Source organism: Coregonus lavaretus, assembly GCF_964263955.1.
Source record: "Coregonus lavaretus genome assembly, chromosome: 19".
Classification (NCBI taxonomy): Eukaryota; Metazoa; Chordata; class Actinopteri; order Salmoniformes; family Salmonidae; genus Coregonus; species Coregonus lavaretus.
The window spans coordinates 41,622,663-41,643,596 of record NC_140006.1 but is presented as its reverse complement, the minus strand read 5'-3'; the positions used below and the strand labels follow the sequence as shown (position 1 = coordinate 41,643,596).

Sequence of the window (20,934 nt, the reverse complement as noted above, 5' to 3'; positions counted from 1 at the left end):
CTCACTTCGCTTCCACCCGCCTCTCCCTTGTTGTTCTCAACACCGATTTAAATCAATATAGCCTACTGTTTTCTAGAAATCTGTTTTTTTGGGGGGTTCGGGCTCAAATAATTTATGTGATGTAGGACCAGGCCTGGGCTAGGCCTTCAACTCACCGGGCTTGGGTCGGACCGGGATCGAATTTTCACTTCTGATGAGAACGTGAAACTGCATTCGAGTCTCGTGTAAGTCCGGCAGTGTCAATTATGCGTGTGCTTTGAATTTATGGCGACTGTGTGAAATAAATACACTAGGCTAAAGGCTTCCATACTACAACCTGTCTGGATAATGTGCTATTTAATTTTTTGCCAATCTGCTGCTGGACATGTTGTGTATTTTGTGGAATTGCATTCGTGCGACATTGGGGGAATATTTAGTCATTTTATTTTTTCGGGAAATGTGAAGATTGGTCCCGTGACAATCCAAAGCCAGCAGCAGGCCTTGGAACACAGTCTCCCTTAAAAAAATAACCATATTTGGTTAGTAGAGACCCTACTGAATATTTCCCACCCCACTTTAACTGAGACAGGTGGAAAAGGTCTTCCTACAAGCCAATATGTATCCCATGTACAGTCATGGTCAAACGTTTTGAGAATGACACAAATATTAATTTTCACAAAGTCTGCTGCCTCAGTTTTTATGATGGCAATTTGCATATACTCCAGAATATTATGAAGAGTGATTAGATGAATTGCAATTGATTGCAAAGGCCCTATTTGCCATGAAAATGAACTTAATCCCCAAAAAACATTTCCACTGCATTTCAGCCCTGCCACAAAAGGACCAGCTGACATCATGTCAGTGATTCTCTCGTTAACACAGGTGAGAGTGTTGACGAGGACAAGGCTGGAGATCACTCTGTCATGCTGATTGAGTTAGAAATACAGACTGGACGCTTTAAAAGGAGGGTGGTGCTTGAAATCATTGTTCTTCCTCTGTTAACCATGGTTACCTGCAAGGAAACACGTGCCGTCATCATTGCATTGCACAAAAAGGGCTTCACAGGCAAGGATATTGCTGCTAGTAAGATTGCACCTAAATCAACCATTTATCGGATCATCAAGAACTTCAAGGAGAGAGGTTCAATTGTTGTGAAGAAGGCTTCAGGGCGTCCAAGAAAGTCCAGCAAGTGCCAGGACCATCTCCTAAAGTTGATTCAGCTGCGGGATCGGGGCACCACCAGTGCAGAGCTTGCTCAGGAATGGCAGCAGGCAGGTGTGAGTGCATCTGCACGCACAGTGAGGCGAAGACCTTTGGAGGATGGCCTGGTGTCAAGAAGGGCAGCAAGGAAGCCACTTCTCTCCAGGAAAAACATCAGGGACAGACTTTCTGCAAAAGGTACAGGGATTGGACTGCTGATGACTGGGGTAAAGTCATTTTCTCTGATGAATCCCCTTTCCGATTGTTTGGGGCATCTGGAAAAAAGCTTGTCCGGAGAAGACAAGGTGAGCGCTACCATCAGTCCTGTGTCATGCCAAAAGTAAAGCATCCTGAGACCATTCATGTGTGGGGTTGCTTCTCAGCCAAGGGAGTGGGCTCACTCACAATGTTGCCTAAACACAGCCATGAATAAAGAATGGTACCAACACATCCTCCGAGAGCAACTTCTCCCAACCATCCAAGAACAGTTTGGTGACGAACAATGTCTTTTCCAGCATGATGGAGCACCTTGCCATAAGGCAAAAGCGATAACTAAGTTACTCGGAACAAAACATCGAAATGTTGGGTCCATGGCCAGGAAACTCCCCAGACCTTAATCCCATTGAGAACTTGTGGTCAATCCTCAAGAGGCGGGTGGACAAACAAAAACCCACAAATTCTGACAAACTCCAAGCATTGATTATGCAAGAATGAGCTGCCATCAGTCAGGATGTGGCCCAGAAGTTAATTGACAGCATGCCAGGGCGGATTGCAGAGGTCTTGAAAAAAAAGGGTCAACACTGCAAATATTGACTCTTTGCATAAACTTAATGTAATTGTCAATAAAAGCCTTTGACACTTATGGAATGTTTGTAATTATACTTCAGTATACCATAGTAACATCTGACAAAAATATCTAAAAACATTGAAGCAGCAAACTTTGTGAAGACCAATACTTGTGTCATTCTCAAAACTTTTGACCACGACTGGACAGTCTATTACAGTGTATTGCATTTGGAGCTATAGATGGGGTGGAGAACAAAGTGCTGCTGGATATGTTGGACACAGTCCTCCTCCATTTGGTTAGTAGAGACCCTACTGACTATTTACCGTCCTACTTTAGCTGAGACAGGTAGAAAAGTATTCGATCTACAGCCCAATATTCTCAACATAACAGTGTCAACATAGTATATATATATTTGTCATTATTGGTCTTAGAAAATGTTTTTAAAAGCATATTTTGTATTTGTTCCGTATCTTTTGAATAAGTTATTCACATTGCAATGTTTTGAAATGCGGGCTGTTATTTTGAAGGATTTTCTCATTACCATACGATCGTGACGTCATCATTTGTGCTGCTGACAGAATACCAGTGGGTACATGGTCCCCAACCGCACTGACGCACCTGTTGCTTGCCGCGCACACAGGTGGCGGGCCTGGCTGCTTGTATGTTGCAGGAGGTGGAGGAGAGGAGCACGCGAATTTGCTAAATCCGATAGCGGAGGGAAGATTGTCTTCAAGATGAGGACTGCATTGCTTTGTTTTGCTTTGGGGGTGATGCTGCGAGGAATTGAGGCGAAGGATGTAAGCATCATACCCTTTTAAAAATACATGTTTTTTCACTGAATGTTCATGAAAAGGAAGGCTGTGAGGCAAGCTTATGCTTTTGGTATATGACAAATCTTTATAGGGAAATGTAGGCTACATGAAAATTAAATGGGGTCACAGATGTGACTTATTAAACATATTTAGCCTACATGAGTCCTGCATAACCTGCTGTCTTAAACATAGGTCCATGCTATCCGGGAATCTTGGGATGTCCCTACCCCATTGAAGTTTAAATTTAAAATGGTTAAGATAAGGGTCAGGGTCAGGTAATGGTTATGGTTATGGTTAAGGTTAGGGTAAGTGTAGGGGTTAAGGTTAGGGTTAAGGGTAGAGACATCCCAAGGATCCCGGCTTGACCATGTGCTAGCCTATGAAGTAGGCTGTGGGACTTGCTTTTCCTGTGCGACAATAGTTTAGCCTATGTCTCTCCTGTGCTGAACTTGAGATATTTGCCGTATATATTCATGAATTTATTCATAGGCAGCAATACCGTTTGAGTATTGGGCTTTTGGGATACACACTTAGAAAAAGTGTGCTATCTATAACCAAAACAAAAAGGGTTATTTGGCTATCCTCATAGGAGAACCCTTGTGGGTTTCAGGTAGAACCCTTTTGGTTCCAAGTAGAACCGTTTTGGCTTCCATGTAGAACCCTTTTCACAGAGGGTTCTACATTGAATCCAAAATGGTTCTACCTGGAACAAAAAAGGGTTCTACCTGGAACCACGCTCCGCATTGTAGCCTTCTAGGATGCCCATCCTATAGGGCTAGATACCCTGGCCAGGTGTAGGCTTACAACACATGGTTTAGTAGGCTACCAGGCTGTATAGACCACATGGTTTAGTAGGCTACCAGGCTGTATAGACCACATGGTTTAGTAGACTACCAGGCTGTATAGACCACATGGTTTAGTAGACTACCAGGCTGTATAGACCACATGGTTTAGTAGGCTACCAGGCTGTATAGACCACATGGTTTAGTAGACTACCAGGCTGTATAGACCACATGGTTTAGTAGGCTACCAGGCTGTATAGACCACATGGTTTAGTAGGCTACCAGGCTGTATAGACCACATGGTTTAGTAGGCTACCAGGCTGTATAGACCACATGGTTTAGTAGGCTACCAGACTGTATAGACCACATGGTTTAGTAGGCTACCAGGCTGTATAGACCACATGGTTTAGTAGGCTACCAGGCTGTATAGACCACATGGTTTAGTAGGCTACCAGGCTGTATAGACCACATGGTTTAGTAGGCTACCAGGCTGTATAGACCACATGGTTTAGTAGGCTACCAGGCTGTATAGACCACATGGTTTAGTAGGCTACCAGGCTGTATAGACCACATGGGTTAGTAGGCTACCAGGCTGTATAGACCACATGGTTTAGTAGGCTACCAGGCTGTATAGACCACATGGTCTAGTAGGCTACCAGGCTGTACAGACCACATGGTTTAGTAGGCTACCAGGCTGTATAGACCACATGGTTTAGTAGGCTACCAGGCTGTATGGACCACATGGTTTAGTAGGCTACCAGGCTGTATAGACCACATGGTTTAGTAGGCTACCAGGCTGTATAGACCACATGGTTTAGTAGGCTATCAGGCTGTATAGACCACATGGTTTAGTAGGCTACCAGGCTGTATAGACCACATGGTTTAGTAGGCTACCAGACTGTATAGACCACATGGTTTAGTAGGCTACCAGGCTGTATAGACCACATGGTTTAGTAGACTACCAGGCTGTATAGACCACATGGTTTAGTAGACTACCAGGCTGTATAGACCACATGGTTTAGTAGGCTACCAGGCTGTATAGACCACATGGTTTAGTAGGCTACCAGGCTGTATAGACCACATGGTTTAGTAGGCTACCAGGCTGTATAGACCACATGGTCTAGTAGGCTACCAGGCTGTATAGACCACATGGTCTAGTAGGCTACCAGGCTGTATAGACCACATGGTTTAGTAGGCTACCAGGCTGTATAGACCACATGGTTTAGTAGGCTACCAGGCTGTATAGACCACATGGTTTAGTAGGCTACCAGGCTGTATAGACCACATGGTTTAGTAGGCTACCAGGCTGTATAGACCACATGGTCTAGTAGGCTACCAGGCTGTATAGACCACATGGTTTAGTAGGCTACCAGGCTGTATAGACCACATGGTCTAGTAGGCTACCAGGCTGTATAGACCACATGGTTTAGTAGGCTACCAGGCTGTATAGACCACATGGTTTAGTAGGCTACCAGGCTGTATAGACCACATGGTTTAGTAGGCTACCAGGCTGTATAGACCACATGGTTTAGTAGGCTACCAGGCTGTATAGACCACATGGTCTAGTAGGCTACCAGGCTGTATAGACCACATGGTTTAGTAGACTACCAGGCTGTATAGACCACATGGTCTAGTAGGCTACCAGGCTGTATAGACCACATGGTTTAGTAGGCTACCAGGCTGTATAGACCACATGGTTTAGTAGGCTACCAGGCTAAATAGACCACATGGTTTAGTAGGCTACCAGGCTGTATAGACCACATGGTTTAGTAGGGTACCAGGCTGTATAGACCACATGGTTTAGTAGGCTACCAGGCTGTATAGACCACATGGTTTAGTAGGCTACCAGGCTGTATAGACCACATGGTTTAGTAGGCTACCAGGCTGTATAGACCACATGGTTTAGTAGGCTACAAGGCTGTATAGACCACATGGTCTAGTAGACTACCAGGCTGTATAGACCACATGGTTTAGTAGGCTACCAGGCTGTATAGACCACATGGTTTAGTAGGCTACCAGGCTGTATAGACCACATGGTTTAGTAGGCTACCAGGCTGTATAGACCAAATGGTTTAGTAGGCTACCAGGCTGTATAGACCACATGGTTTAGTAGGCTACCAGGCTGTATAGACCACATGGTTTAGTAGGCTACCAGGCTGTATAGACCACATGGTTTAGTAGGCTACCAGGCTGTATAGACCACATGGTTTAGTAGGCTACCAGGCTGTATAGACCTCTACACATCTAGTGAGGAATGTGCAGTCTAATGTGTAGGTCCAGCGATGGTTCTGTGTGTAGGTCTAGCGATGGTTCTGTGTGTAGGTCCAGCGATGGTTCTGTGTGTAGGTCTAGCGATGGTTCTGTGTGTAGGTCCAGCGATGGTTCTGTGTGTAGGTCCAGCGATGGTTCTGTGTGTAGGTCTAGCGATGGTTCTGTGTGTAGGTCTAGCGATGGTTCTGTGTGTAGGTCCAGCGATGGTTCTGTGTGTAGGTCCAGCGATGGTTCTGTGTGTAGGTCCAGCGATGGTTCTGTGTGTAGGTCCAGCGATGGTTCTGTGTGTAGGTCTAGCGATGGTTCTGTGTGTAGGTCCAGCGATGGTTCTGTGTGTAGGTCCAGCGATGGTTCTGTGTGTAGGTCCAGCGATGGTTCTGTGTGTAGGTCCAGCGATGGTTCTGTGTGTAGGTCTAGCGATGATTCTGTGTGTAGGTCCAGCGATGGTTCTGTGTGTAGGTCCAGCGATGGTTCTGTGTGTAGGTCCAGCGATGGTTCTGTGTGCAGGTCCAGCGATGGTTCTGTACTGCTGCTGCTCATTTTAAGGCAAAGTTTCCAAATAACAAATAATAGATACAAATGATATATTTACTCATGATATGACTTCTGCCAGGTAAGCCTACTTTGTAGTTAATATTTAATTGAGAAGGTTTTGAGGAAAGTATTTCTGTCAGCCCAGAAGACGGTTATCACATCAACTGGCTACACACGGAGTGATAGACAAACACGCTCACCACATCAACAGACAGGGGCAATATTGCCGGAAATTAATTGGCAAATATTGTGTTCGGTTTGGCTTTTTAAGCCAAAAGTGGCTAACCAGGGGTGGGATAATGTCAGTGTTGCGTTGATTAGATAGTAGCTGGGAGCTTGCGGTGTCTGATACTTGTGAAATTTGTTCATGACAGTTTGCGGCGGAACACGTGAAAATTGCATGTACTTTCAGAATTGTTTGGCGGGCTACTGGTAGCTGACGATGGCCCTGTTGGAGACCCCTGGGATAGAGGCTGCACAGCAAATCGGCCAGTGTTACCAAGTGTTGATTTTTCAGTGTAACATTTCTAGAGTTGATTCTGGAGTTAAATTAACTCTGTAAGTGTTAAAGTGAAACTCATTGGGGTTAGGGTTTGTGTTAATAACCAGAGGTAAACCAAAACCACACCCATCATTATCATATTTCCCAGTATGCAGGTAGATTTTTAGAATTGTTTGTTTCAATATCTATTGATTGATTAATTCACCTTATGCTACTCAAATATAAATAACATACCTTTTTCAAAACTAATCCAATCTGTTACTTGGACTTATTGCACCCGTTACTAAAATGGTTGTTCCAGTTTAGATAATTTAGGTAAACATATATCTTCCCAACACGGCAGTCATTTTGAATGCATGTTGCGGGTGAATAAAATGTTGTGTTTACACACCGGTGGTCCACAATGTTTGCGTTGAAATGCAAACAGCGTCCATCATGTGGATGGGCTGGTAAACAGACATGTGCGAGTCCCAGTGTGTGTGTTTGTGGTGCCAGAAGTCCATTAGGACTTCAGTGTTTTCCCCTGTCCGTACTAGGGCAAGATTGAGGGGTTAACAAGTGCCTTTTGGGAACACAGGAAGGAGGAAGGTACAGTATGTGTGTGTTTAGTCTGAGTATGGGGACACTTACAGTATAGTGCTTTCACATAGGATTTATGGTATTTTGCCTGTAAAAAAATAAATAAAAAATGTGCCCAATGTTTATATGACCCCCTTACAAACAGGCCCATTTTAACCACATACATACACACCTTTTATACTGAACCATGCTGGCATGCCAGGGACGAGTGGTAGTGGTGTGCAGACGTGCGTGGGCATCTATTTTAATAAATCCATTGAGAATATACACCATCAAAAATAAATCCATTATTCATTTGTTTAGGCAGGTCCTAAGAAACATTAGACTAATAACATGTATTTTCAAAAGAACAGAAGAGCATATTTTGAGTTTAATTAGGCCTATGTTACGGGTCTGTGCAGCCATGAAATCAATAGTTGGTTGTTTTATTAATTACTTTGTTAATTAAACAGACAAGACACACCTATCCGACCACAGTCAACACACATATTTGATAGTATGAATTTCATGGAATATAACAGAATAAAATACAACGAATATTTTTCCCACACAACCTGTGTCACAGGAACGTGTGGAACCACTGTCATATAAACAAGTGATAGTTAGAAAGAGAGCCCAAGACCACGCTTTTTTGATCCACATGTAATCTCTCTTCCCTCACTTCGCTTTGTTAGGGAGCAGGTGTAGGGTCTTACCTTCATCATGCAGTGGCGGTCGGTGCCGTTTAAGATGAGGGAGGACAAATATTATTTTTCATGGCCTTATTTCTATTACAGCATATTTGATGACTGTCACTCATATTCCATTTACCCAGTTCAATGTAACATCGATAGGTTTAGGCTACTACATGATACTCACATTTTCCTTATACCCATCATATGAGGTTGCTACAACCTAGCCAATGAATTAAGGTTTACAACAGGTGACCACAGGTCGAGAGAAAATGTTGAGGTGACAGACAGTGACGGAAGGAATACACCCCTGTTCACGCGTAAACACAGTTCACTTTCATAGCAGCCACGTTGTATTCCTTCTCGCATCTATGCGCTCTCCTCCTCTCAACTTTTCCCTTTGTTTTTGGACTTCAATGTACAACACATCAGCTGTCTGTGACCAGGCGGAAAAAAACGTTCCAAGCCAAACCATATCATAACTGCTACACACAGCCTACATCGTTGTCACCATATTAGCTAACGTTGGGCCAATTGTGCGCCACCCCATGGGTCTCCCGGTCGCGGCCGGCTACGAACCAGGATCTCTAGTGGCACAGCTAGCACTGCGATGCAGTGCCTTAGACCACTGCGCCACTCGGGAGGCCATTGTGAGATTTCTGGCCTCGATTTGATCACTGTTACATTTTAACGCGCTCTGGACTCATTGTCAACTGTGATTGGTTCAGGTACTACATCGATTAGTCCTGGATCAATTGAATTTGAGTGCGATTATGGTTTGTGAACCCATAGGTGATGAAGGGTGAACTACAATCGGGTCTACTGATTGAATTCACGTAAGTTGACAACTCAACCAAATGTAAATTAAAACTAGACATTGAACTGATGTCAGTGCCCAGTGGGAAGTTATATGGCTTTTACAATGATCATTACCATTGTTGTGGGCCAACGAATGGGCTATGATAGCATGTCCTATCTTCCACACTGTACCTTTTCCCATGGGAAGCAGCACTAGAGAATTATTCTCCTAGTCTTGTTTTCTCCTAAAAAGGCTGATTCCTAAGACACAAGGTCACATTTTCAGATAGCATGCATGTTGGTTTCCTGTGTGCTTCAAGGGGAGATTCCTTCTTAGCATCAACACTATGTGTGTGTGTGTGTGTGTGTGTGTGTACGTGTGCGTGCGTGCGTGCGTGTGTGAGAGAGCGAGAGAACGAGAGAGATAAAAGCTTGCAAGAAAGGCATTTCGCTGTACTTGTGCACGTGACATTAAAACTTGAAACTTGATTGAGGTGCACTACTGCCATCTAGTGGACACTTATGATCATGGCAGATAAACCTCGCACCTACTGCATGATTTCCAACTGAACAAGTGGTGGCCAAACCAGGGCCTGTAGAGCTATAGGGGTTTGCAGGCTTTAGTCCCAGCCCAGCATTAATTCATGATTCAATTAATCACTTAGCTGTATCAGGCAGGAACAAAAGCAAACATTGGGAAATTAAAAGTATCTATATAAATAGAGCACCTGCAAGAGGTAGCCTTTACCCATACAGTAGAAAACAAATTGGCTGCGTTCTGACAGGTAGCCCAATTCTGATGTTTTTTACTAACTGGACTTTTGACCAATCAGATCAGCTCTGAAAAAGAGCTGATGTGAAACGAACTGATGTGATTGGTCAAAAGACAAACGAGTGGAAAAAAGATCAGACTTGGTCTGGCTGTCTAAAAGCAGCCTTAGTTATGTAGGGCTGTGTGGTGAAGTGAGCGCTAGAGGTGTGGCCAGACAAGGTCATCATCGGCTCTGACTCTTGTGCCGTGCTAATGAGTCTGGAATCAATTGGCTGCGTTTACACAGGCAGCCCAATTCGGATGTTTTCCCACCAATTGGTCTTTTGACCAATCAGATCAGCTCTTTTGCCAATAACACGTGTGTCTAGTCTGAGTATGGGGACACTTTGGGTTGTCAATTTGAAGGGATCAGGGGAAATCGGGACAGGACATGTGGAAAGAGTGGAGGGGACATGAGTGAGGAGAGCAAGTGCACGCTTAGATGGCTCAGTTACTTGATGCACAATGCTGTGCCACTACCAGGGTTGTGGATTTGATTCCCCACCACCCTGTCCACATACACTGAACACAAGTGTTGCTGTTTAGCAGCTGTTAATAGTTATACAGCAGATGGCAGAAAGAGAGGGAGAGAAAGTAGAGAGAGAAGCCCTGCCTGGAGTGACAGATGGGAAGCGTTTATACTTTTGGGACAATTTCAGCTCAGTCATGTACAGCGAAAGTATTTGACTGAAAACAAACACTATTTGGATCCAGGTCAGAGGTCAAGGACAGCACATGAAAGGAAGGCAGGGATGGGGAGAGGAGGCTGCTGCTAGGAATGTACTTTCATACTGAAGAATGTCCAAACTTTGGAACTCCCCATAACATTCTTCCACTCTAACCTGGAGACTCGTCATGAAACTACAACATGTCTGAAAACCCCTTATGAGATATTCAGAGTTAGATATTGGATGTATGTAGACATTATACAGCAGACCTGTAGGGCCAGGATTTATTCCTATAATAATAATAATATGCCATTTAGCAGATGCTTTTATCCAAAGCGACTTACAGTCATGCGTGCATACATTTTTGTGTATGGGTGGTCCCGGGGATCGAACCCACTACCTTGGTGTTACAAGCGCCGTGCTCTACCAGCTGAGCTACAGAGGACCAGTAGGTTAATGTGACCTGTCCAGGAAGACCTCCGTTTTTAGTCTTCCTCCAGTGGTCATTGGACACTTCGGGGGCAGATGGGACATTTTCCTGAAGCAGATAAGATAAGATAGTACTTTATTAATCGCCCAAAGGGGACATTTGATTGCACCAGCCAATAAATACATAACCAATAAATTCACAATAAAAACATCATCAATTAATATAAAAAGTGTTCATGATAAAAAGCCTCATAGGAAACTATGGTAAAAAGGATCTGCGGAAACATTCTGTTTTGCACCTATAGGTAAAATGCATAGCCGTGGGAAGTAGGGGTGCTGATAAATCGGAATTAAAAAATATATATGAGTAAAAAAAAAATATTGTAAAAAAAAAAAAAAACACTGGGCCTTTAATTGTGATGTATTAGGAGACCAATATAGCGTCTGGAACATATAGAATCTGGAACATATAGTGTCTGTAGCCATATAGAATCTGGAACATATAGTGTCTGTAGCCATATAGTATAATTAAAACTAGACATTGAACTGATTAGGAAACCCGCTACAATCATGCAGTAACTTTACAGTGTATAGTCAGTAAGCAGTTTAGCAGTTACACCTGGCGGGCCCCAGTGGCAAGAAATTAGTAAAACCAAAAGCTTGCCTTGACTTGGAAGAGTTCCAGTGTTGTGTTGGATAGTCATAGCCAGCTAGCTAACATAGCATCGCTCTGTTTGAGCCTGGTGTTTGAGTAACTAAACTAGCTAGCTGCTTTTGCTAGCTACTATAAGAAATTAAAACTGAAAGTTGTAAAAAATGAACTCTGTCTCTCTCTTGCTTCTCCTTCATTTTTGAATAAATTAATTTGTTTACAACTGTTCAACTATTGTCTTTCTCTCTCTTTAAGTCAACTACTCACCACAATGTATGCACTGCAGTGCTAGCTAGCTGTAGCTTATGCTTTCAGTACTAGATTAATTCTCTGATCCTTTGATTGGGTGGACAACATGTCAGTTCATGCTGCAAGACCTCTGATAGGTTGTCATAATTACTGTGTAAGTCTATAGAAGGGGGTGAGAACCATGAGCCTCCTAGGTTTTGTATTGAAGTCGATGTACCAAGAGGAGGATGGAAGCTAGCTGTCCTCCGGCTACACCATGGTGCTACCCTACAGAGTGCTGTTGAGGCTACTGTAGACCTTCATTGCAAAACAGTGTGTTTTAATAAATTATTTGGTGACGTGAATATATTTAGTATAGTTTTATCTAAAAAGGATACTTATCAATCGAGAGATACAGGATTAAAAAACTTGAGTGTCTCCATTGAGGAAGAGGATGCTCCTCCCCTTCCTCCTCTGAGGAGCCTCCACTGCTGTAGGGCCAGGATGTGTTCCAATACAGCAGACCTGTAGGGCCAGGATGTGTTCCAATACAGCAGACCTGTAGGGCCAGGATGTGTTCCTATACAGCAGACCTGTAGGGCCAGGATGTGTTCCAATACAGCAGACCTGTAGGCCCAGGATGGGTTCCTATACAGCAGACCTGTAGGGCCAGGATGTATTCCAATACAGCAGATCTGTCTGCCATCACACTGCCAGGTTCCAGCAGATACTGTGGAGGGGGTTCACCTAAAGTTAGTTCACCTAAATTATGAAATATGTAATAAGTAACATAACATATTATCTATTGATCATGGGAGTCAAGGGAAATTATCATCACCATGTTGATTCAAACTGGTTGAATCAACGTGGAAAACTGATTGGATTTTTAAAAACAAGTATTCAATGTAAGGGAATTTCTTTTTTTTTTTCAACCAACTTTTAACCTAAATCCAATGGCATGGTGACATTTTTTGTTGATTTCACGTTGAATTCACGTAAGTTGACAACTCAACCAAATGTAAATTAAAACTAGACATTGAACTGATGTCAGTGCCCAGTGGGAAGTTATATGGCTTTTACAATGATCATTACCATTGTTGTGGGCCAACGAATGGGCTATGATAGCATGTCCTATCTTCCACACTGTACCTTTTCCCATGTGAAGCAGCACTAGATAATTATTCTCCTAGTCTTGTTTTCTCCTATGAAGGCTGATTCCTAAAACACAAGGTCACATTTTCAGATAGCATGCATGTTGGTTTCCTGTGTGCTTCAAGGGGAGATGCCTTCTCAGCATCAACACTGTGTGTGTGTGTGTGTGTGTGTGTGTGTGTGTGTGTGTGTGAGAGAGAGAGAGAGAGAGAGAACGAGAGAGAGATTAAAGCTTGCAAGAAAGGCATTTCACTGCCCAATTTGTAAGTCGTGTCTGCTAAATAATGTAAATGTAAATGTACTTGTGCACGTGACATTAAAACTTGAAACTTGATTAGATGCACTACTGCCATCTAGAGGACACTTATGATCATGACAGATAAACCTCGTACCTACTGCATGATTTCCAACTGAACAAGTGGTGGCCAAACCAGGGCCTGAAGAGCTATAGTCTAATTGTAATGAATGGCAGTAGAGGCCTTTACTCTAAAAAGGCATGTGATATTTCAGAAATTGTGTAATATAATTATTGTCAACATAATTTATTTTTTATATAATTGTAAATACATACTTATACGGGTTTTATACCAATTTTCTGTATAAATAGCCTCTAAAATATATGTAAACAGACCATAAATGTAAAATATATATATAGAGTGCTATTATACGATACAATATCAGTACCTGTTGCATTTACAACTTGTCTAAGTCCATCATCAACAGATTTCAGCCAGTGTATGGCTGTGGATTGACTGCATTGTTTGAATGGAATGTTGGCATATTGGCAGTTAATTTGAAAAATGTATGGAATCATTCCTCTAAAACTGTCTATCTAGCTAACAAACATACAGTGCAGATACAATTATTTTAATTCATTATTTTTACACAATATCTTATCACAGCACTGGCAAACCATGGTTGACCCTACTCCCTGACCAACATAGCTGACCTTTATCCCATCATAAGAAGGTTAATGTCTATTCTAGTATTCTAATTCCTAATTCTATGGGCCAGACAAGGTCTTCATCTGATTGTTGTTATGTAGGGCTAGCCTCTTACGACCCAAACACTCTCAACCTCCCACTAATTTGGGTCCATTCATTGTTTCATTATTTACATGTAAAACATTTATTGTTTCATTATTTAAAATATTTGCCCTTTGTTTGTTAAATATTTATCAATTCCCCACTAAACATATCACCAGTAATTAATTTACTGTTTAATCCCTGTAATTTCCTAGTAATATTACTATATATATAGAACATAGTGGTTACATTGGTCATTTCTGTTCATTCATTCATTAATTTCAATCACATTATTTACCATTCAAATATTCTCGGAGTGGACAAGTTGTTTGCGGAGCTCACAAACAACGCTACATTTATGAGAAATACGTTTTGGTTTATTTTATTTCATTTGAAGGATTTTCTGCAAGTGTACCTCAATGTCTTTTGTCTGAGATACACAGTCATACAAAATGCTGTTTTACATGAACTGAATGGATATTGAGTTTGTTATCATTTCTCCACTCAAGGTGTTTCTGTGCTGGGTTTTATTAAACATTTGCCAGCTATAATGAGTGTATGTTGTTTTTTCTAGTGTGCGTGTACTGGGAAGTCGATGTGTCACTGTGAAGGAGTCAAAGCCATTAAGGTAACTTGAACAGCTTTGAGACTGTATTGATTCAGAATCAATCAATTTCATACTAAATTAGTTATGCTTCATGATCACTGTTATTTCTCCCCATAATCTCTACACCCTACACACAAACACACACACACACACACACACACACAAACACACACACACACACACACACACGCACACACACACACACACACACACACACACACACACACACACACACACACACACACACACACACACACACACACACACACACACACACACACACACACACACACAGGGAGAAACGGGTTGTGCAGGAAAGACGGGTCCACCTGGGTTGGTTGGGTATCCAGGCTCAGAGGGTCACCCTGGACCAGTGGGGCCAAAGGTAAGGGGTATGATATCATTCTTTACTGTTCTTTCCTAGGAAGTGTAGAACTTGCCCTTAAACACAGAGCACAGATCTAGGATCAGATCCCCCATTCCTTAACCATTAGGGGGATGAAAAACGATCTGTTCCTGTTTCAGTGGTTTCTAACATCTCCCTGTATCATACCATGTACCAAAACCAATAAACACACTGATGTTGTTCCGACTGAAATGTTCATCTTTAGTGAGCAGATACTTTTTTCTTCATTGCTACTACTGTGAATGACCTAGTCACTTCTGTAACTGCTACTCCTACAGTCATCAATACTGTTACTACTTCTGTTACTGCTACTCCTACAGTCATCAATACTGTTACTACTTCTGAAACTTCTACTGCACCTTCTTCACTCTGTTACGAACCCAATGACTAGCCTACAGATATTGTTGCCCTCTCTTTGTCTAGGGGTCTTAGGCCTAGTTAACTGATCTGTAACTTAATTTAAGATGTGCATCTATGTGAGAAATGTTAAATTTACATGTGCCCAGGGAGAAAATAAATGTACAAAAAGGAAAAATACCAAAGGCCCAAACTAAACAAACCCATCAGCCTCACAGCTCTATCTGCTGCTTCTCTGACTGACCATCACCTTCATTGGCAGAACCTGATGTGCTTATCAACCAAGGCTCAGCATTTGGACAAGGTTGCTGCTGCCCCCTGGGGGATGGAGTGTGGGAGTGTATCCTGTCAATGTGCTAACACTACACCACCTACGACGTAACACTACCATGAAAAATATTTTGATACAAGCAAGCACACCATTTTACTTCAGAAAATGATTTTTTTCTAGTTTGAATTGCTAGTTATCACAACATGCTCCTGGCCCTCCTGATGTATTTCAAGTTTAAATGGCGATTCTACTGTAACAACAATCGGCTACATCAACATTACTTTCCATTCATACAAAGTGTCGGGTAAACTGCCACAGTAGATTTGCCATGGTAAACGATGAACAACTTTATTTCTATTGTACAGAGAACTTGTCAAATAGATAGATCACCCTTAGCCTGTTCAAAAAAGGACTAAGTTGTTCCGGTGACAATATCAACCAACAGGGCGAACATATCTTGAAAGACTTTGGTTGCAAGCAGGACTAAGGTAACACCAACATCATATTTTAGGGAGCGGTAATGAGGTGACCAATAATGGTTGCAGAGACGTAGAGGAAGAGGTGAATCAGGACGGATAGCTGGGCCCAAAAATCTGTCTTCTCCAGCAGGTGCCGTATTTTCGTTTTTTGTCGTTCACCAAGCGAGGAGTTTTTGTTTGGAGGTCAATGAGAGAGTGTCGAATTTGGTCAACAAAATATTTAATGGCTTATTTGCTACGTGTGGCTTATTTGATCAAATAGAAGTTTCGTAATGCTTAAGTTGTTACGAGTGTAGTGATATGAATAGGAAATAAGTTACAGACGCATAAATATCATACCCCCCAAGACATTTTTAGCTATGATATTTATGCCTCTGTAACTTTGTCTCTCATCATTATTCACGATTCATTCAGGATTATCCGTAATCATTGTAGCATCCACATTCATGTAGAAGTGTTTAGAAACATATTCTATTCTTATTTAAAGTAAAAGTGACTCCAAAATGACATTATTATTTACCATTAATTTCTATTGGGCACAACATAATCAGAAACACAACCTAAACAAACTGCAAATGCATCCAACGAGTTTGTAGAGTCACACGCTTGATGTAGTCATTGCCTGCTATGAATATGGGACAAAATACTTAACTTTTTACTACTTTAATAAACATATAAGTTAATTTGTCTCAATACTTTTGGTCCCCTAAAATGGGGGGACTATGTACAAAAAGTGTTGTAATTTCTAAACGGTTCACCCAATATTGATGAAAATACCCTCAACTTAAAGCTGACAGTCTGCACTTTAACCTCATAATCATTGTATCATTTCAAATCCAAAGTGCTGGAGTACAGTGCCAAAAGTGTATGGATGGATGTGTTTGACCTGAAGAAATAGTCCAGATCAGAGGAAGGTCTTCTTAGGTTGCTGCCAGTGGTCAAAGCCTCCAGAACAGCTCTGTAAGTATAAAGATTTTAAAAAATATGTAATAATTTCCTCTTCCTCCCATTCTACACCAAATTAGCTTGTAATTTGTCAATTAGCTTGCAATTTTCACCTGGAGACCATGTTGATCCAATCAGGGAGATAGTTCAATCTCCATTTCTCTGTGAAAAGTCTTGCCGATAGTATCAATCAACACACTGCACCTGACACTGTATTGTGTGTTACCATATTGTTTTGTCCATTGTCTAGGCTGAATGGATGTAACCGCTCAGAGCGATGCTGTGAAGCGTTAGTCTCAGTTCTCAGCTCTAAATCCGCACACCTAAGAGAGCTGGACATGAGTGACAACAACCTGCGAGATTCAGGAGTGAAGCTGATCTCTGATTCTCGTTGGAAACTCTACATTCCTCTATATATTTCAGTGTAAACTTAACTGAGTAAAACCAGATATAAAGTATGTAGAAAAGATAATGATACATTTTTAAACAAGATCATCTTTGAGAACTAACAATAACCAAAATAAAAACTAGACAGTCAGAAGAATCTAAAATTTAAAAAATGTCATGGCATGGGGCCCCCATTGATTTTGTTATCATGTATCATTTTGTTATCACTCAGATAGAGTAAGAACATGGCATAAGACATGGTAAAATGTGTAGAATTGCAGGAAATTAGCTTTAAAACAAGGTGACTTCATAGTAAAACTGTGTTTGACATGGTGGGTTGTACTTGGAATGAGAGTCGGCCTATTTCTGAGTGTGGAAGGCTTTCTGCAGGTTGTCATTCTGTTTGGTCACAGATGAAGGCTGTGGTTTTCTGGCTTCAACACTGAAGTCAAACCAGTCTCTGATGAAGCTGGATCTGAGCTACAATCACCCAGGAGACTCAGGAGTTAAGCTAATCTCTGCTGTGCTGTAAACTCAAGAAACTCAGGTAGAATCGCATCAACTGTTAGTAAAACAGCCCTTATACAGTGAGGGAAAAAAGTATTTGATCCCCTGCTGATTTTGTACGTTTACCCACTGACAAAGACATGATCAGTCTATAATTTTAATGGTAGGTTTATTTGAACAGTGAGAGACAGAATAACAACAACAAAAAAATCCAGAAGAACGCATATAAATTGATTTGCATTTTAATGAGGGAAATAGGGATTTGATCACTCTGCAAAACATGACTTAGTACTTGGTGGCAAAACCCTTGTTGGCAATTACAGAGGTCAGATGTTTCTTGTAGTTGGCCACCAGGTTTGCACACATCTCAGGAGGGATTTTGTCCCACTCCTCTTTGCAGATCTTCTCCAAGTCATTAAGGTTTCGAGGTTGACGTTTGGCAACTCGAACCTTCAGCTCCCTCCACAGATTTTCTATGGGATTAAGGTCTGGAGACTGGCTAGGCCACTCCAGGACCTTAATGTGCTTCTTCTTGAGCCACTACTTTGTTGCCTTGGCCGTGTGTTTTGGGTCATTGTCATGCTGGAATACCCATCCACGACCCATTTTCAATGCCCTGGCTGAGGGAAGGAGATTCTCACCCAAGATTTGACAGTACATGGCCCCGTCCATCATCCCTTTGATGCGGTGAAGTTGTCCTGTCCCCTTAGCAGAAAAACACCCCCAAAGCATAATGTTTCCACCTCCATGTTTAACGGTGGGGATGGTGTTATTGGGGTCATAGTAGTTCTGTATGCCGTGACACGGATGGAAGAGGAGCAGCCCTATCCTGATCACCCAGACAGATTTGAGTTCTGGCAACAGGTGCTGTGTAGAGAGGGTCTGACTGGGCGCTGTTTTCTGGGCGGTAGAGTGGAGGGGGCCTGAGGTTCAGATAGGAGTGGCTTACAGTGGAATAAGCATGAAGGCAGTGGGTCCTGAAAGTGGGTTCAGATACAATGATAGGTCCTGGGGTCTTGTTGGATATGATGACTGTTTCACTGTCAGACACAATAACAAGCTCACCACCTTACCTGTTTCCCCTTCCAGCTCTGACAGGGTAGGAGAGTATCTGGACCAGGCCAGCCGGCACTCTGTCCTTCTACAGGGTCTCCTCTGACTCAATGACCTGCCTGAACACATTCTACACCACATTCACTGGGCCCCTCTACGCAGGGTTTAGCTTTTGGTGTCCTGGCTCCACAATGTCCTTGTGCCAGGTAGAATAGTCTCTGTTTCCCAGTCGGCAGAGCTCTGCCTTTTTAACTTTAGACTATATATAATATCTAATGGTAATTCTTTACAATTGTCATAATCAATACTTTAATTATGTGTATTTTAAAGTTGTCTAAATTCTGTCACTGTGTGCGTTGTTCATTTGTTTATATAATATGTGCTAAGTAATAGCATATTGTAATGTTGGCAATACATTCCACAACTACGATGTGTGTGTGTGTGTGTGTGTGTGTGTGTGTGTGTGTGTGTGTGTGTGGAATGAGTTTGACACCTGTCTTCTTGGGTTGGTCGTTCAAAAATACATATTGTAAATGCTAAATACCTGTGAAAATGTAATAAATTATTGTTCACCAAAAAACATGTTTTAAAGGCATTGATCATTTTAGAAGACTGTAACATCACTTTAACTAAAACTGTCCCACTTCTTCTTCACTTATAAGACTGAATACTATACCCCTTTCTTAGGTGTGAGACTTAAACGTCACCAGTTACTAAAATATGACAAAGGGTGCTTCAAATATCACTTTTCCTAAGATGATGTCCCCTTTATTTGTAGTTTTCATACGACACAAGGCTTACATGATGTCAGTTACCTGATACATGAAAATGACTCTCAATCTGTAACACTGCAAACCACTTAGTTCTACCCAGGGGCGCAACTTTGGTTTTAGAAGTGGGGGGAACATATATATATATTTTTTTTTGTCGGATAAACTCTCCAAACAGCCTACCCGACTGCTCAGAGGCATCCACATGGTCCTAAAGCACACCGATGCCTCGCTTTGTATCACATTCCAATGATAAAACTGGGGGGGACAAAAATGCAATTTCAGAATGTGTGTGTGTGTGTGGGGGGGGGGGGACATGTCTCCCCAGTCCCCAGTGAAAGTTGCGCCCCTGGTTCTACCCCAGGAGGGTATGAACATGTAACGAGGTGTGCGTGCTTGCGTGTGTGTGCGTGCTTGCGTGTGTGTGTGTGTGTGTGTGTGTGTGTGTGTGTGTGTGTGAATGATGAAGAGCAGTGTTATGTGGTTAAAGCAGGTATGGGAGGTATTCTGATCAACAGTGATCCATCCTCTTCTCTCTGGTGACCGGCTAGGGTAGCACATTATGACTCGCCCATGTTTTAATTGTCTTTCCCAGGGAGATGTGGGCCCTCATGGACCTCCAGGGACAGATGGCAATCGGGTAACTTTCCACAAATGTCTTTGCTTATATGTAAATAGATGTGTGTACAGTGTGTGTGTGTGTGTGTTTGTGAGTGAGTGTGTGTGTGTGTTTTTGTGTGTGTGTTTGCTGTATATTTAGTATGATCCTGCAGGTCCTAAAACTACAGTCCTGTATATTTCTTCAGGGACCTGAAGGTAAAGAAGGATTTGCTGGGACACCAGGTCTACCGGTAAGATTGTGTGTGGGTGGGTGGGTGGGTGGGTGTGTGTGTGTGTGTGTGTGTGTGTGTGTGTGTGTGTGTGTGTGTGTGTGTGTGTGTGTGTGTGTGTGTGTGTGTGTCTTCATCAGTGTAATATTTACCTGACTATCCTTCTAGGGCATCCCAGGCCTTCAAGGACCAATGGGCCAACCAGGTTCCCCAGGATGCAATGGGACAGAGGTGATGTAACAGTGGCTATTGTCTGAAGCTATCCAGATGTAGACAGATTCACAGATAGTAACACACTATAATCAGACAGCGGGATCATCGCTACTGTCTGACTTCACATAGTATCACAATCATCCCATATGATGTCACCCTATTCCCTACATAGTGTACTACTTTTGATCAGAGCCCAAGTTTTTCCTGGTCAAAGGTAGTGCACTAAATA

General features: G+C 42.3%; 1 protein-coding gene across 1 annotated transcript in view; it reads left to right on the top strand.

Moving 5' to 3' along the window:
* Window positions 1-2,700: 2,700 nt before the first annotated feature.
* The window catches only part of LOC311146313 (uncharacterized protein), a gene marked incomplete at both ends in the record, with an annotated part of 89,185 nt that continues 70,951 nt past the window's right edge, over window positions 2,701-20,934 (top strand). The window contains 6 exons of the mRNA XM_084182803.1: window positions 2,701-2,763; window positions 14,455-14,508; window positions 14,783-14,872; window positions 20,258-20,302; window positions 20,469-20,513; window positions 20,661-20,723. Coding sequence (XP_084038929.1) covers window positions 2,701-2,763; window positions 14,455-14,508; window positions 14,783-14,872; window positions 20,258-20,302; window positions 20,469-20,513; window positions 20,661-20,723 — 360 coding nt within the window. The remainder of the gene's footprint in view (window positions 2,764-14,454; window positions 14,509-14,782; window positions 14,873-20,257; window positions 20,303-20,468; window positions 20,514-20,660; window positions 20,724-20,934) is intronic.